General features: G+C 43.7%; 1 protein-coding gene and 1 long non-coding RNA gene across 6 annotated transcripts in view; one reads left to right on the forward strand and one right to left on the reverse strand.

Moving 5' to 3' along the window:
* The window catches only part of LOC140205306 (uncharacterized), a 32157-nt gene that overhangs the window by 3168 nt on the left and 10683 nt on the right, over positions 1-18306 (forward strand). The gene's annotated exons all lie outside the window — the stretch shown is intronic.
* dglucy (D-glutamate cyclase) overlaps positions 1-18306 on the reverse strand; it is a 108750-nt gene that overhangs the window by 2122 nt on the left and 88322 nt on the right. For 4 of the 5 annotated variants that reach the window (XM_072272815.1, XM_072272788.1, XM_072272806.1 and 1 more), the window contains 3 exons: positions 18201-18300; positions 15632-15780; positions 4753-4872 (listed from right to left, as the gene is read on the reverse strand). In XM_072272815.1, the coding sequence (XP_072128916.1) occupies positions 4753-4872; positions 15632-15780; positions 18201-18300 (369 nt within the window). The remainder of the gene's footprint in view (positions 1-4752; positions 4873-15631; positions 15781-18200; positions 18301-18306) is intronic. The other variant, XM_072272824.1, reaches the window with a different exon arrangement.

The raw sequence follows: 18306 nt of genomic DNA on the forward strand, positions 1-18306 counted from the left end.
TGCAGCATTTTGTGTGTGTTACTGCCATTAAGATTGCTTCTTAGAGTCATAGAATACTACAGCACAGAAACAGGCCCTTTGGCCCATCTAGTTTATGCCACTCTGTGTTCCTAACTAACAATCTACCCACACCTGGACCTCAGCTCTTCATACCCTTCCAACCATGCACTTATCCAAACTTCCCTGGAGGTCGGTGACCAGTGGTGTGCCTCAGGGATCTGTCCTGGGACCCCTTCTTTTCGTGATGTTTATAAATGAACTGGATGAGGAAGGGAGGGATGGGTTAGTAAATTTGCTGATGACACAAAGGTTGGGGGTGTTGTGGATGGTGTGGAGGGCTGTCAGAGGCTACAGTGGGGCATTCAACCCAGACAAGTGTGAGGTGGTTCATCTTGATAGCTCAAATATAACGGCAGAATATACAAACGTTTGTAGTATTAATGGTAAGACTCTTGGCAGTGTGGAGGATCAGAGGGATCTTGGGGTCCAAGTCCATAGGACACCCAAAGCTGCTGTGCAGGTTGGCTCTGTGGTTAAGAAGGCATACGGTGCATTGGCCTTCATCAATTGTGGGATTGAGTTTAAGAGTGGAGAGATAATGTTACAGCTTTATAGGACCCTGGTCAGACCCCACTCGGAGTACTGTGACCAGTTCTGGTCACCTCACTACAGGAAGGATGCGGAAACTATAGGAAGGGTGCAGAGGAGATTTACAAGGATGTTGCCTGGATTGGGGAGCATGCCTTACGAGAACAGGTTGAGTGAACTCGGCCTTTTCTCCTTGGAGAGATGGAGGATGAGAGGTGACTTGATAGAGGTGTATAAGATAATGAGAGACATTGATCGTGTGGATAGTCAGAGGCTTTTTCCCAGGGCTGAAATAGCTAACACAAGAGGGCACAGTTTTAAGGTGCTTGGAAGTAGGTACAGAGGGGATGTCAGGGGTAAGTTTTTTTACACAGAGAGTGGTGAGTGTGTGGAATGGGCTGCCAGTGACGGTGGTGGAGGCGGGTACGATAGGGTCTTTTAAGAGACTCTTGAATAGGTACATGGAGCTTAGAAAAACAGAGGGCTATGGGTAACTCTAGGTAGTTTCTATAGTAAGTATATGTTCGGCACAGCATTGTGGGCCGAAGGGCCTGTATTGTGCTGTAGGTTTTCTGTGTTTCTATGTTTGTATGAAATGTTACAGTTTAACTCACATCCACCACTTTGGCCGGCAGCTTTTTCCTCTCACCACCCTCTGACTGAAGAAGTCTCCCCTCAGGTTCCCCTTAAACATTTCACCTTTCATGCTAAACCTATACCCTCTGGTCTAGTTTCAACCAACCCTCAGTGGGGAAAGCCTGCTTGTATTCGCCTTCTCTAGATGCATCATAATTTTGTATATCTCTATCAAATCTTCCCTCATTCTCCAACGTTCCAGGGAATAATGTCCTAACCTATCCAACCTCTTTCTGAAACTCAGGTCCTGCAGTTCCGGCACAACCATGTACATGTTGTCTCTACTCCTTCACACTTATTGGATGGCTCCTATAGATGGGTGACCAGAACAATGGGTGACAATATTCCAAATTGGCCTCACCAACATCTTAAACAATTTCAACATAACATTCCAGTTCCTGTATTCTGACTTAAGAAGGTCAATATGCCAACAGCTCTTGTTACAACCTTACTTTACTTGTGACACCATTTTCAAGGAACTATTTATCTGCATTCCCAGATCGCTTTTTCCCTTCACGTAGTTAAGGTACAGCATATATTGCAGGGATATGTGTAAGCCTCCAATAGAAAAGATTGTAACCTCCCTCCAGTTTTAATGTCCTTAAGTATTTAGCTGAGCAAGAAGCCCCTCAGTTTTGCTGAAAATTACTTTGTCTGATCTCCAATAACTACTTCAAATCTGTTCACGTGCTTTCCGCTCTCTTCCCATTTAATATTTCGCATGGGTGGCCTCTCAGCCCAACGTCTGCGCAGAATTACAGGCAGCTCGTCACTGAACGGGAGAAGCTGGCCAGCAAGCTTCCCACCTCCCACCTCCCCCTTCCCCCTTCCCTCTTCCCGTCCTCCTCAACCAACATTCCCCTTGCATTTACTTTCCAGAAGTTATTCTGATAGCAGACTTATGAACCTCCTAAGCACCTCGCGGAAACCAGCCTCCCTCCATGGAATATGTCTGCACTTTTCGTTGCCTCAGGAAAGCAGCCAACATAATCAAAGATGCCACCCACCCTAGATCACTCTCTCTTCTTGCCCTTCCCATCAGGCAGAAGATATAAAAGTCTGAAAGTACCTAACAATAAAGGAGAAAATAATGCACTTTAACTTAACCTAATTTGAACACCAGTAATCTGGAACCACAGACTTAAGGACTGCTTCCATCACGAAGTTATAAAATTATTGAATGGTCCCCTAGTACGATAAGATGGACTCTGAGCCTCACAATCTACCCCATTATAACCTTGCATCTTTTTGTTTGCTGACTGTAACACTTTATTCTGCATTCGGTAACTGTTTTCCCTTGTACTACCTTAAAATAGGTTTTTTACACAAAGAGTGGTGAGTTTGTGGGATGCCCTACCAGGGGTGGTTGTAGAGGCATTCCACAAACATTTAAGAGATTCTCAGAAAGGCAGAAGGATGAAAGAAAACTGGAAGGCTATGTGGGAGAGAAGGGTTAGACTGACCTTGGAGTAGGTTAAAAGGTCAACACAACAATGTCGTTCTAAACAGAAAGGTGTTTGCTAGTTATATTAGTCAGTTTCTCAGTTTTTTTAAGACCACTGAATTCTACAAAACTTTTGAACTGTGTCTATTAGCGTCCTTTTGCTCAAAAATATCCTGTCTCATGTTTAGAGATTATTTGGAGAATGCATATCTGCAGAAACTCCTCAAAACAATTTTTTGCATCTGGTGTTGTGGGTGTTGAATAGACATGTCCAATGTCTGCTCAGGAGCGATAAGAAGTTCTGTCCAGAGGGCGGGGCTTCTGACGAGTTTTGGGAGCAGCATCTTCACTTCAATGTGGTATTGGTATTGGAAATGGGTTTTTATTGTCACATGAACTGAGATACAGTTAAAGGATTGTCGTGCATATTGTTCATACAGGTCAAATCATTACACAGTAGGTTTGAGCTAAAATAAGGTAAAACAATAACAAATCAGAATAAGACCATAGACCCTAAGACATAGGAGCAGGCCATTCAGCCTATTGAGTCTGTTCAACCATTTTATCATGGATGATTTACTATCCCCCCCAGCCCTATTTCACTGCCTTCTCCCCGTAACCTTTGACACCCTTACTAATCAAGAATCTATCAACCTCCACTTTAAGTATACCCAATGTCGTGGCCTCCACAGCCGTCTGTGGCAGTGTATTCCAGAGATTCACCACCATCTGGCTAAAGAAATTCCTCCTCATCTCTGTTCTAAACAGATGTCCCTCTATTCTGAGGCTGTGCCCTCTGGTCCTAGACTCCCCCACTCTATCTAGGCCTTTCAATACTCGATAGGTATCAACGAGATCCCCTCTCATTCTTCTAAATTCCAGTGAATACTGGCCCAGAGCTATCAAACACTCCTCATATGTTTCCCTTTCATTACCAGAATCCTCCTCTGGACCCTCTCCAATGCCAGCACATCCTTTTTTTAGATAAGCAGCTCACAGTACTCCAAGTGTAATCTGACCAATGCCTTATAAAGCCTCATTCCAATCCTCTCGAAATGAATGCTAACATTGCATTTGCCTTCCTCACAACCGACTCAGCTTGCAAGTTAACCTCTGGCGAATCCTGCAAGAGGACTCCCAAGTCTCTTTGAATTTTAGAAAATAGTCTATGCCTTCTAACAAAGTGCATGACCACAGAGTTCCCTACACTATATATACTTTGCTTATTCTCTAATTCTGTCCAAGTCCTTCTGCAGACTCCCTGCGTCTTCAGCTTGCTTTCATATCATCTGTAAATTTGGCCACAGAGCTTTTCACTGTATCTCGGTCCTCATCACCGACACATAATGTGGAAAGAAGTGGTTCCACCATCCATGCCTGTGGAACACCACTAGTCACAGGCAGCCAACCACGTAAATAAGATGATTTAAGATTAGCTTTATTTGTCACATGGCAGAATTCCCAGGCTGAATGAAAGGCAACAATCAATGAAGCTCAAGTTGGCTGAAGATAAATTGTGCTTAAAATCCTGCCATCTTCTGTATGGATTATGCCAACTTCAGGTGAATGGACTAAGGAGAAACATCAATCATGCGAAGCCCTGGGTCTCTCCAGTGATGGGCCAGTTATCACTTTCACTAATCATGGGTAGACGAGGGTCAGCTTCACAGGAACAAAAGCCAACCTCAGCCTAACACCTAATGATTGTCTCTTCGGACTCCCGAACAAACCTCTCGTAGACTAAAAGATGAGCTCCTGACCTCCCAATCTATCTCATCAAGGCCTTAGTCTACTTGCATTGCACTTCCTCTGCAACTGCTTGGGCTTGTTTTGCTGCTGCTATCTTGTTGCTTGATGTGACCTGCTGAGCATTGTGAGTATGTTGGCACCAGAATGAGTGGCCACACTCACAGGCTGCCCCCAGCACATCCATAGATTGTGCCGGTTGTTAACGCCAGCGACACATTTCACTCTAATTTTCAATGTACATGTGAAAAATAAATTCATCCACTGTATCAATAATAATAATAATCCAATCAACTAATCATCAATCCTTTGTTCGATTGAAGATCAATGAAACCCACCTGCAACAACTGTAAAGTCCGCACTGACATCACAAGCTATCAGGTCCCCGTTGGGAATGTACTTCTTGACGGCCTCTTTCACCTTCCCCATTCCCAGTTCATTCCCTCCATCACCAATACCTATTGGGCAGAGGTAAAATGGCACCTGATGTCAATAAGATTGCGCCTATGATCGGGATGATTGACTTGTTTCAGAACAGTGAAGGTGAGCGTGTACTGTGTGTGAACCAGCTCAATGCCCTATTTATACCCTTCAACGTTGCCATCGTCCTTCAGCCTCTCACATTCCAGTGAGAACAATCCCAGATGATTCAAGTTCAAAGTCAGCTTATTGTCAAATTACACGCATATATGTCACCATATACCATCCTGCGATTAATTTTCTTGCAGGCGTTTATAGGGAAAAAATAGATTTTTATCAACAACTATATATATGGAAGACTGACAAACACCTAATGTGCAAAAGAGAACAAATTGTACATACATTAAACAAGAAAAGAAAGAAGAAAAATGAACAGTAAATAAATAATTCTGTACTTCAGGGCCACAAACAGTCCTTCCAGGTGAGGCAACACTTCACCTGCGAATCGGCTGGGGTCGTCTATTGCATCCAGTGCTCCCGATGCAGCCTCCTCTACATCAGTGAGACTCGTCATAAATTGGGGGACCGCATCATCGAGCATCTCCACACCATCTGCCACAAGCGGGACTTCCTGGTGGCCAAAAATGTTACTTCACGTTCCCATTCTCATTCCAACATGTCGATCCACGGCCTCCTCTTGTACCACGCTGAGGGCACCCTCAGGGTGGAGGAGCAGCACCTTAAATTCTGTCTGGGTAGCCTCCAAACTGGGGGCATGAATATCAATTTCTCCTTCTCGTGAACAAAATTTCCCCCTCCCCCACCTTTATTCTTCACTCTGGCCTTTACTTCTTCTCACCTGCCTATCACTTCCCCCAGGTCCCCTCCTCCTTCCATTTCTCCTATTGTCCATTCTCCTCTCCTATCGGATTCTTTCTTCCCCTGCCCTTGACCTTGCCCATCCACTTTCACCTTCTACCTAGCCTCGTTACCCTCCCCCCATTTTTAAATTCCGGATCTTCCCCCTTCCTTCTCAATCCTGAAGAAGGGTCTCCGCCCAAAATGTCAACTGTTCACCCCTCTCCATTGATGCTGCCTGACCTGCTGAGTTCCTCCAACATTTTGTGCGTGTTGCTTTGCATTTCCAGCACCTGCAGGTTTTGCGGTGTTTGTCGTGTAATCTCTGACTATTGTTGTCTCAGTCAGTATATATGTTAGCTGTGCTTTATTCTATGCGTACACAAGGAACAGGACGGTTACTAGAGTGAGGGTAGGACTGCTCGGAGTTAAAGTAAAAACGTGTTTAGAGTTGCAGGAGGCAGGGGAGATCCTTAATGAATACTTGGCTTCAGTGTTCACCGGTAACGGGGACTTTGATGAATGTTGACCTTAAGAAAGAGGCAGTGCTGGAGCTTCTGAAGAATATTAGATAAAAGACGTAAGACCAGAATTGAGCCATTTGGCCCAATAAGTCTTCTCTGCCATTCCATGATCCCTCCCAACCTCATTCTTGTGCCTTCTCACCTTAACCTTTCACACTCTGACTAATCAAGAACCTATCAACCTCTGCTTTCAATACACCCTATGACTAGGTCATAGGGTCTGTGGCGATGAATTCCACAGATTCATCACCCTCTGGATAAAGATAATTTCTCCTTAGCTCTGTTCTAAAGTAATGCCCTTATATTCTGAGGCTGGCTCTCTGGTCCACTGTCGAAAACATCCTCTTCACTTCCACTCTATCTGAACCTTTCAATATTCAAAAGAATTCAAAGAGATCTCTCCCCCCAGCCATTCTTCTAAATCCTAGTGAGTATAGACCCAGACCCATCAAACTCACCTCACCTGTTAACCCTTTCATTCCTGGGTTCCTAATGTTTTTGAATGATGGGAAGGCAGGTGGAGGGCAGGTAGTGTTGAGGAAGCAGGGAGTCTGCAGAATGACTTAGGCAGATCATGAGGATGGGCAAAGGAGTGGCAGATGGAACATACTGTAGTGTAGAGTAATGTATGGTCTTGCATTATATTATTATTATTCGGATAAATAAGTCACAGCTCTGGATGTAATGTACCTTAGGTTACTATGGAAAATGAGGGAAAAGATTGCAGGGACTTTGACAGCATTCTTTATGTTCTGTCATGTACCCCGTAACTGGGTTGCCAAACCAGCAGAAATGGACCACTTAGTTGGAGTCTGGATTACTGGAACTAAGAAAGTTTTATTAAAGAAATAAGTAACACAGTACTCTAATTGTAAGGATATGAATGCAACAGATTAGCAATGATAAAACACACACGTACACAGAACTAGGGTAATAGGAGTCAAACAAGCTCTATCGCAGTCTAGGGGCAAAATGATCAGTCTCAAGTGACGCAGAGTTCAGTTCAGCTTAGTACAGTTCGCAGTAATCGCTGTTATGCCGTTGGAGAGAGAGAGTGAGAATGCAAACTCTGATTCACACAGACCTTTGTTCTTCGCAGTTAGCTTTCGGGTGAACCCTTTTATGTCTTCTGTGATCACCGACTGTGACCCCTCCATTCCGGATACAACCATTCTTCATTGGTGAACCCGGCACCCAGCCAAGGGCGGACACACACACCAGGTTCCCGCCGGTCGTACCTTTTCACCCTGTGCGTCTATGGTCGGTCCCACGACCAGACCTCCAAACTTACACCAACTTGTGGGGGCACACCGCTTTTCCAGGGTCTCGTTATCTCGTGATCTCGTGGTGTGTGCCTTGCCTTAGCGAACCTGTTCTTTTTATCCCCCTGCTGGGATATCTCCTGTCCATCAAACTTCAAACAGTTCAGGTTCAAAGCAACCGGTCTGTCAATACTCGGAACTGTGTCTTTTTTTGTTAATCTCTCTCCTCTCTCATTAACATTTTGAACGCTTCTCCATTGTCTCCCTTATCTCTCTCATCAGCATCAATCTTCTGATAACTTGGTTTCTCGTCACAGTTCTCACTACCCAAAGGAGTTGCACTGGAGAATTGGAGGATGGAACATGTTGCTCTATTTGTTCAGGAAAGGTAATTGGGATAATCCTGGTAATTATATATCAGTGAATAAGGATCTAGTTCTCTCCCTGTGTATATAAGACCATAAGATATAAGAGCAGAATTAGGCCATCTGGCCCAGTGAGTCTGTTCTGCCATTACATCGTGGCTGATCCAATTTTCCTCTCAGCCCAATCTCCTGCCTTCTCCCTGTATCCCTTCATGCCCTGACCAGTCAAGAATCTATCAACTTCTGCCTTAAATAAACATAAAAACTTGCCCTCCACAGCTGCCTGTGGCAAAGAATTCCACAGACTCACCACTCTCTGGCTAAAGAAATTCCTTCTCATCTCCATTCGAAAAGGACACCCCTCTAAAGGATGTAAACTTTCAACATTACATCTTTGCTTTTATATTCTAGTCCTCTTGAAATGAATGCCAGCTTTGCAGTTACCTTCCTCACTACAGACTCAATCTGCAAGTTAACCTTTAGGGAATCCTGCACAAGGTCTCCCAAGTCCCTTTGCACTTCAGTTTTTTTGTATTTTCTCTCCATTTAGAAAATAGTAAACCCTTTCATTTCTTCTACAAAAGTACGTGACCATACACTTCCAGACACTGTATTCCATCTGCCATTTCTGTGCCCATTCTCATAATCTGTCTAATTCCTTCTGTAGCCTCTCTACTTCCTCAAAACTACCTGCCCATCCACCTACCTTCAGATCCTTTGCAAACTTTCCATCAATTCCATCATCTAAATCATTGACATATAACGTAAAAAGAGTCAGTCCCAACACAGACCCCTGTGTGATACCAGTAGTCACTGGCAACCAACCAGAAAAGGCTCCCTTTATTCCCACTCTTTGCTTCTGGCCAATTAGTCACTGCTTTATCCATGCCAGAATCTTTCCTGTAATACCATGGGCTTGTAGCTTGTTAAGCAGCCTCATGTGAGGTACCTTGTCAAAGGGCTTCTGAAAATCCAAGTAGAAATCAACTGATTCTCTTTTGTCTGTCCTGCTTGTTACTTTTGCAAAGAATTCCAACAGATTTGTCAGACAAGATTTTCCCTTGAGGAAACCATGCTGACTATGGCCTATTTTATCATGTGCCTCCAAGTACCTTGAGATGTCATCCTTAATCATCGACTCCAACATCTTCCCACCACTGAGGTCAGACTAATTGGCCTATAGTTTCCTTTCTTCTGCCTCTCTCCCTTCTTGAAGAGTGGAGCAACATTTGCAATTTTCAAGTCTTCCAGAACCATTCCAGAATCTAGTGATTCTTTAAAGATCATGACTAATGCCTCCGCAATCTTTTCAGCCACCTCTTTCAGAACCCTGGGGTGTACAACATCTGGTTCAGTTGACCGATCCACCTTCAGAACTTTCAGTTTCCCAAGAACCTTCTCTCTAGTTATGGTAACCACACACTTCATGCCCCCTGACACCTGGAACTGCCCCCACACTGCTAGTGTCTTCCACAGTGACGACTGATGCAAAATACGTATTCAATTCATTTGCCATTTTGTTGTCCTCCATTACTACCTCTCTAGCATTGTTTTCCAGCAGTCCGATATCCACCCTCACCTCTTTTTTACACTATATGTATCTGAAGAAACTTTTGGTATCCTCTTACTATTTTTGCCTAGCTTACTTTTGTATTCTATCTTTACCTTCTTACTGCCTTTTTTAGTTGCCTTCTTTTGGTTTTTAAAACCTCCCCAATCCTCTAACATCCCACGAATTTTTGCTCTATTATATGCCCTCTCATTGGCTTTCATGTTGGCTTTGACTTCTCCTGTTAGCCACGGTCGTGCCATCTTTCCTTTAGGGTACTTCTTCCTTTTGGGGATGTAAATATCCTGTGCCTTATGAATTGCTTCCAGAAATTCCAGCCATTGCTGCTCTGCTGTTAATTAATTCTGACCAACTCCTCTTCATGCCTCTGTAATTCCCTTTACGTACTGATACATCTGACTCTAGCTCCTCCTTCTCAAATTTTAGGGTGAATTCGATCATATTATGATCACTTGTCCCTCAGGAATCTTTAACCTTAAGCTCTCTAATCAATTCTGGTTCGTTGCATCTTCATCCCTGATGAAGATTGCAGAGTTTGTCAATTCAAATCGATACCCATACTCAGCTGGAACTCCAAGAGGAGATTATTTGTATAGATCAGCAAGTTTTACGTCAGTGGTAGACATACTATTGGAGAAGATTAGAGACAGGAATTATGAATATTTGCAGAAGCATATTCTTATTACTGAAAACAGTATAGCTTTGTGAGGGGAAGTTTGTGTCTCTCGAGCCTGACTGAGATTTTCTAGGAGGGGACAAGACAAACTGATGAAAGTAGAGTGGTGGATGTGATGTTTATGGCCTTTAGTAAGGTATTCAGCAAAGCTGGCACATGGCCAAGTGGTTAAGGTGTTTGTCTAGTGATTTGAAGGTCGCTAGTTCGAGCCTTGGCTGAGGCAGCGTGTGTGTCCTTGAGCAAGGCCCTTAACCACACACTGCTCTGCAACGACACCAGTGCCAATTTGTATGGGTCCTAATGCCCTTCCCTTGGACAACATCGGTGGTGTGGAGAGGGGAGACTTGCAGCATGGGCAACTGCCAGTCTTCCATACAACCTTGCCCAGGCCTGCGCCCCGGAAACCTTCCAAGACGCAAATCCATGGTCTCATAACAGATGCCTATTGTTAATTATCAGCTAAGTTCCACAGAAAGTATGCTCATACAGAAAGTAATAAGGCATGAGCTTCTTTTGTTTCCTTCCTTCCCTTTGACGAGTGTTTTCAACATTTTCTGTTTTCATATTGCACTGTACTTTTTTTATTATACTATACTATAGCTTTTAAACTACAATATCTCTTGGAGAAATAGTACACGCAGTTCCTTGGATAGAGCAGAAATGAAAGCAGGCATTTACTCTAAATGGTGCAGCAAGGTGGTTGTATAATCGCAGGTTGTCTGATATAACATGCGTTGCCATTATGTAAATTAGATACACGATCAATGAATTAGGGAACACTGTTTACATTACACAGCCTGCATCAGTAGATTTTGATTGGGAACTAGCCCCAGTGTAATCAGACGTCACTCAGACTGCTAGTTTCACCACCGGAAGCCACTTAAAGAGAGTTGCTTTGGAAACTGACACGTATCACTTCTATGCCAGGTCATTGGTTGTATTTAAGGCAGAGATTGATAGATTCTTGATTGGACACAAAGGTTACAGGGAGGAGGCCGGGGAATGGGGTTGAGGAGGAGAAAAAAAGATCAGCCATGATTGAATGGCGGAGCAGACTCAATGGGCTGAACGGCCTAATTCTGCTCCTATATCTTATGGTCTTACTATATATTACTTTGAGTTTCATTTTCTTGCAGGCACTTAAAGGAAAATAAACAAATGCAAAAGAAATTATGAAAAACAATTCATAAACAAAGATTTGTATAGAAAATAACTATTATAGGGAAACTAACATTTACTTAAGTTTTTAGGCTGAATACTATTATTAATGTGAAGGAGACCTTCTGAAATAGAAAATATCTTCAAGAACTCTTACTAAGATTTAAAATATCCATGAGAAATAATGGAAAAACTGAAGAAAATGATAGGGTGGATCCATTTGCCGGAATTGGCATGCTATGGGAAAGTTCATGGGATTTTTGGAAACATGTTAAAGGAGGAAGAATTAAAGATCAAGGACTAAATCACTAAATGATTTCATATGGAGTCCATCTGTAATGTGGGTCTAATCTGAGAAACATCCCATAGAGGTGGGATCTCGGCCAATTTGTGTTTTTTATGCTTTAGGAACTCGCATTTATAAACACGAGATTCTGCAGATGCTAAAAATCCAAAGTAACACCCACAAAATGCTGGATGAACTCAGCAGGTCAGGCAGCATCTATGGAGAGGAATAAACAATTAATGTTTCAGGCCGCAACCCTTCTTCAGCATTTATAAACTCTCCTCAGCAGTAAAGGGTCCCAAGGTGCTTTATTAAAGATTAAAGAGTAGCCCTATTTATCATAAGCACATTGAAGCATAAAGTGAATGACCAACACAGTCCAAAGATATATTGGGCGCAGACCACAAGTGTCGCCATAGCATTCCCTCTAACCCATATGTCTTTGGAATGTGGAAGGAAACTGGAGCACCTGGAGGAAGCTCAAATGACCACAGGGAAAACATACAAACTCTTTACAGACAGTGGCAGGAAGAACAAATGTCTTTGACACTAAGACACAGAAGCTGATGTTGGAGCAGGAGATCAAAGCTTGTAATGATAATTGGGTTTGCTGACTGCACAGTTCTAAACTCAAACTCAGACAAAGACCTTAAGCCCTCTCAGATACAAATAGCCACTGGAGGAAGGTTATACTGTAATTACTCCATCTTCATAGACTAATTCACTTCATGTTTATTCTCCACAGTGTGTTTGGCTACCAAAACCCCCTGTTTGGGCAGTGCGTCATCTCTCCCTGCCAAGGAGAAGATATTTCCATCTACAAAGTAGCTTAAAAGACAGTTCAGTTATTTTCAGTGATACACATTGAAATTCAAACAGCAATTCGTAAAACACATTCAAAAAAGGATTTCTATCTTAAATATTTTCAAATTACAAACCATTTCTAAACCACAAAGCATTTCTAAAATACAAAGTAGAAAAGATTTCTAAACAAAAGTACAATTCCTATAAACACTAAAGAGGTACCAACAATGCAGACAAATGAATCATTTTTTTTGCAGAAACTGTGCTTCTTTCATGGCTTCTTGATGTCCTTTACTCCATTCCTCCTAATAAGTCTGAAATGGTTTCAACATTTACATACTTCTTCTGCCACTTGGCTAAGTTCACACACATGATACCCTTTTTTACACAATTGGTCACCTCCCCCTGGTGCATCTCCTTCTTCCCTGTCTCCCATGGACATCTCTTCTTTTCTATCAGATTCCATCTTCTCCAGCTTTCTACATTTCCCACCCACCTGGCTTCACCTATCACCCTCTAGCTCTCCTCCTTCCCCTTCCCTCACCTTCTTATTCTAGCAACCTCTCCTTTCCTTTCCAGTCCTGAAGAAGAAGTGCTGAAACACTGACTGTTTATTCCTTTTCATTGAGGCACCCTGACCTGCTGAGCTCCTCCAGCATTTCGTGTGTGTTGCTAAAAGCATCTTGGAGACAGTTTTCAGCTCCTACCATTAATGCTGTGAAGCAAACTTCCTTGAGTACATAAAACCCCCAACTATAAACACATCAGTTATTTGATATGCTTCCTTGAACTAAGCAAATTAGTCAGCTTTCTTTGATTTGAAACAAGCCAAATTAAACAAATGCATTGTCTTATACTGCATTCTTAAGCAGCAAGACAGGATGCTATGAGCTATCACCTGCTTTCTACAGGATGTCTGCTATATACAGAGCTTTTTTTGCAAAACTGTATTTTAACTTCAAGCTGATTGCTGCTTGCCATTTACATTTTAAGAACTGAAGACTGACTCCTGTTTTCGACCAAAAACTAAACAAAGAAATATTAGTTGGAAGTTTACTTACATCTGTTTGATCTTACAAGTGGCAGTGGCTGTGCTTAGAAAGTGAGCTTAGCAAACATGAGCAACAGGTCTAGGAAATGAATATCCATTGTAAGTCAAACCGACAGGAAGGGTGTTAGACAGAGTTGGAGGGTTCACAGGGGATTTCACTGTCTGTACCATATAACGATGAATGAGTACGATAGGATGTGCTGCAGTTGGAGAAATGTAGTTCTGAGTGTTTGCAGGGATCGCCAATCAGAAGATCGCAGTTCTGATTCCCACCACTGAGAGCGAAGTGGGCGAATTGGCAAGAGAAGCTTCAAGCTAGGGGCTGGGGAATTAATACATCCCAGGCTTATTAAGAGGAACACAGACTGAGGAGGGAGGATGTTATTGAAACCTACCAAACATTGAAAGGCCTAGATAGAGTGGGGGAGAAGATGGTTTTTCCAGTAGTGGGGGAGTCTAGGACCAGAGTGCACAGCCTCAGAATAGAAGGACATCCCTTTAAAACAGAGATGAGGAAGAATTTCTTTAGCCAGAGAGTGGTGAATTTTTGGAATTCATTGCACAAATTATCCATGATTGAATGGCGGAGCAGACTTGAGCTGAATGGCCCAATATTGCACCTATGCCTAATGGTCTTCTTGACACTGCCATCAGGCAGGAGGTACGGGAGCCTGAAGACCCACACCTGAAAGTTCAACAACAGCTTTTTCTTCACGACCGTCAGGTTCTTGAACCGACCTGGAAAGCCTTAACTCTGCTTAGACTAGATTTCAGGTTTTCTCTCTCTCAGTTTGCACTAGTGTCTTTATGTTCACCATGTTGTGTAAGTTATGCATAATTTATGTTAATTTAAGTTGATGTTAACCATAAGACCATAAAACATAGGATCAGAATTAGGCCATTCAACCCATCGAACTGCTCTGCTATTCCATCATGGCTGACAACGTGTTTACCATGCCTGTACTTTGATAAGGCGGGAGGAGAAGATAGTGGCGCGCCTGCGTGTGCGCAGCTCTCCGGTGAAAAATGATGTCGTATCTATTAAATAGGGGCCGTGGACAATTCTGATTTGATAGAGAATGGACACGAAAGCACAGAGGAACATCTGGAGAAATTTCTGAAACGCTCGTTCACTGCTGTTGTTACTGTGTGGTCGGGAATCTTTCGGAGGGTAGGCCTCAAAATCTCCGGCCTTGCCTGCTTTTGGCAACCGACAAGGGGGTCAAATTGTTCGGACAGAGATGGTGCTTAGTACTCGGTGTCGGCGAGCTGATCAGAGAAAGTTTTCGAATGACTCAGAGTCAGATTGTGGTCGGCATGGCAGGGAGAGTCTTTCTTCCTTCTCCTGTCTGTGTGAGATGTGGGACATTTGAGAAACTTTGAACTTTACTGTGCTCACGGACTTCGTCATCAAGTTATGGTATTGTGCACTGTTGTAACTATATGTTATAATTATGTGGTTTTCTCAGTTTTTTCAGTCTTGGTCTGTCCTGTGTTTTGTGATATCACACCGGAGGAATATTGTATCATTTCTTAATGCATGCATTACTAAATGACAATAAAAGAGGACTACGTGTCTTCATAATCTAATGTACTGTGCTGCTGCTGCAAGAGGCTACTTTTCAAGGCAATTATACCTGTTCTATGTATGCCTATGAGAATTAAACTTGAACTTGAGTACCGAGTCCGGTGACCAGCAGCCTCTTCAAGCAAACAGCTTGCACCAGGTTGGTGTTGGGCTTCCACAATCTCATTTTGGCTTCACCCACTCAGACCAGCAGCTAGTATTCCAACCCACTTCTATATATCCTTTGCCCCAGACCCCAGCTTTGTAGTGCTCACTGAAGGGCAGAACCGGAGAGAATTTAGCCCATTGTGTCCAAGCCACTTTTTAATCTTGATTTATTTTATTCAGAGAAACAGCATGGGGGCAGGTCCTTCCAGCCCAACAAGCCTGCTCCATCCAATTACGCTTATGGGACCGATTAACCTACTAACCCGCAAGCCTTCAGAATGAGGGAGGAAACTGGGGAACTCAGAGGAAACCCACGCAGTTACGGATAGAATGTAGAAAGTCTTTACAGACGGTGGCAGAATTGAACCAGGGTTGCTGGAGCTGTTACGTAACCACTACTACTGTGACACCCCACAGCAGATAAATAACGAGATCCATCCTACCCTCCTGAGGTTGGTCTACACCCTACAGAATGATGGCTAGCCAGAACTCAAGGACAAACACTTACCGGTTGTGACTATCCCTGGGATGTTTTTGACTGCCAAGAACAGTTTGTCAATGGGGTCCACCAAGTGCTTGATGTTCACTTTCCTCATATTGTAGTAGTTGCCATCGGCAGCCATGCCCGCACGCTCGATGGCCACAAGATGGTCAAACCTATCCGCGGGCAAACAAAATTGCAAAGAAAAAATCACCGGAGATTCTGAAGGGGCTGGGAATACCAGTAACACACAGAAAATGTTGGAGGAACTCAGCAGGTCAGGCAACAATGGGAAGGAATAAAGAGCTGACGTTTCAGGCTGAGACCCTTCATCAAGGCTGGTAAAGAAGGGAAGCAGCTAGAAAAAAAAGGAGGGGGCAGGAGGAGAAGGAACAGTTACTGAGTGTAAATTGTGGGTGATGAATCATGGTACAAAGATCATATATCCTGTAGTATGGGAACCCCTCCATTCCTTTTACTGATGGCACCCCATTGTACAAGGAACCTCATTTGTCCTATTGTGCAGGGACCCTGCCCTATCATCTGTTTATTAATAGTGTCCCATTCACACAGAACCCTAGTTTGGTTAATGTCCTGTTAGTCAGGCGTCCTGCCATTCCAGAGCAACACACACAAAATGCTGGAAGAGCTCAGCAGGTCAGGCAGCATTTTGGACCAACACTCTTTATCATAAAGGAGACAGAAGCCAGAATAAGGAGGTGTGGTGGGGGGTGGGGGGGGGGAGAGTGGAAGGTGTACAAAATGGCAGGTGGTAGGTAAGAGCAGGTTGGGGATGGGTGGACAAGGAGGGGATGAAGTAAAAATCTGGAATGGGATAGGTGGAAGAAGCAAAGGGCTGCAGAAGAAGGAATCTGACAGGAGGGGTCAGTGGACCATGGATGAAAGGGAAGGAAGAGGGGAACTGGAGGAAAGGTGATGGGCAGGTGAGAAGAAGAGAAGGGGTAAGAGAGGAGCCACAATGGTGAATAGAAAAAGAGAGAAGGGGGAGGGAGAAAAAGTAACCATAAGTTCAAGTAATCAATGTTCGTACTATTAGGTTGGAGGCTACCCAGACAGATATCCACCTGCTTATTAATTGTGCCCCATTACACACAGAACCCTCTTTTGGTTGATGTCCTGTTATACAGGGACCAACAGCCCCATCCCTACCAGTTTGGTATGGCAACCACTCTGATCGAGGCCACAAATAGCTGCAGCGAGTTGTGGACACACCTCAGCACATCAGAGAAACCAGCCTCCCCTCCATAAATTCCCTATATACTTCCCGTTGCCTCAGTAAAGCAACCCAGCCACCCCAGACACACTCTCTTTTACCCCCCCTCCATTGAGCAGAAGATAGAAATTCCAAAAAGCACATACCAACAGGTTGAAGGATAGCTTCAATCCCACCGTTACAAGATTATTGAATGGTACCCTAATATGATGAAAGGACTCTCGACCTCTACCTCATGATAATCTACCTCATTGTGCCTTGCAGTTTATTATCTGCCTGCACTGCACTTTCTCTGAAGCTATAGTACTTCATTCTGTATTCTGCTCTTCTCCTCCCTTCCCTAACTCAATGCACTGTCGTAATGAAACGGTCTGCACGGACGACCTCGGTACATGTGACAACAATAAACCAATTTACAAATTCATCCGCAGTGCTGGAGTCATAGAGTTATACAGTACAGGAACAGGCCCTTTGTCCCAACTTATCCATGCCATTCTGAGCTGGTCCTACGTGCCTGGGTTTGGCCCATATCTCTCTAAACTTGTTCCAACCATGCACCTGTTCCAGTGTCCTTTAAACACTGGAATTGTCCCCACCTCTGCAACTTCCTGTTGATGTCTTATTGTAAGCAGTTTGCTGGGTTTATTGCTGATGTCTCACTGCTGAGCGACTCTAATTTTATCGATACACGATGCAGTTGACTCCTAACCCATGTTTGTAGTTTATAGTGGGGGGGACTTGATAGAGGTATTTAAAATTATGAGGGGGATAGACAGAGTTGATGTGGATAGGCTTTTTCCATTGAGAGTGGGGGAGATTCAAACAAGAGGACATGAGTTGAGAGTTAAAGGGCAAAAGTTTAGGGGTAACATGAGGGGGAACTTCTTTCCTCAGAGAATGGTAGCTGTGTGGAACGAGCTTCCAGCAAAAGTGGTTGAGGCAGGTTTGATGTTGTTGTTTAAAGTTAAATTGGATAGCAATATGGACAGGAAAGGAATGGAGGGTTATGGGCTTAGTGCAGGTCGGTGGGACTAGGTGAGAGTAAGAGTTCGGCATGAACTAGAAGGGCCGAGATGGCCTGTTTCCATGCTGTAATTCTAATATGGTTATATGGTTATAGTTTAATGAGGTAGAGATACAGCACGGTAACAGGCCTCTCTGGCTCAACCAGCCCTCACTGCCTAATTACACCCACGTGACCAATTAGCCTACTAACCTGTGTGTCTTTTTGAAATGTGGGAAGAAACCAGAGCACCCAGAGGAAACCCAAGTGGTCACAAGGAGAACATACAAACTCCTTACAGACAGAGGCCAGAATTGAACGCCAGTTGCCGGTGTTGTGATAGCTCGGTCAGAACTTGCCTTGGAAACCGGGGGTTGCCATCATGGCACAGGAACATCAGGGGTGATTCATCACTATCGTCCTGGTAGCTGACAACAGGCACGGAGGCTTGCATGACTCCTAAGA

Source organism: Mobula birostris, chromosome 1, assembly GCF_030028105.1.
Source record: "Mobula birostris isolate sMobBir1 chromosome 1, sMobBir1.hap1, whole genome shotgun sequence".
NCBI classification, from domain to species: Eukaryota; Metazoa; Chordata; class Chondrichthyes; order Myliobatiformes; family Myliobatidae; genus Mobula; species Mobula birostris.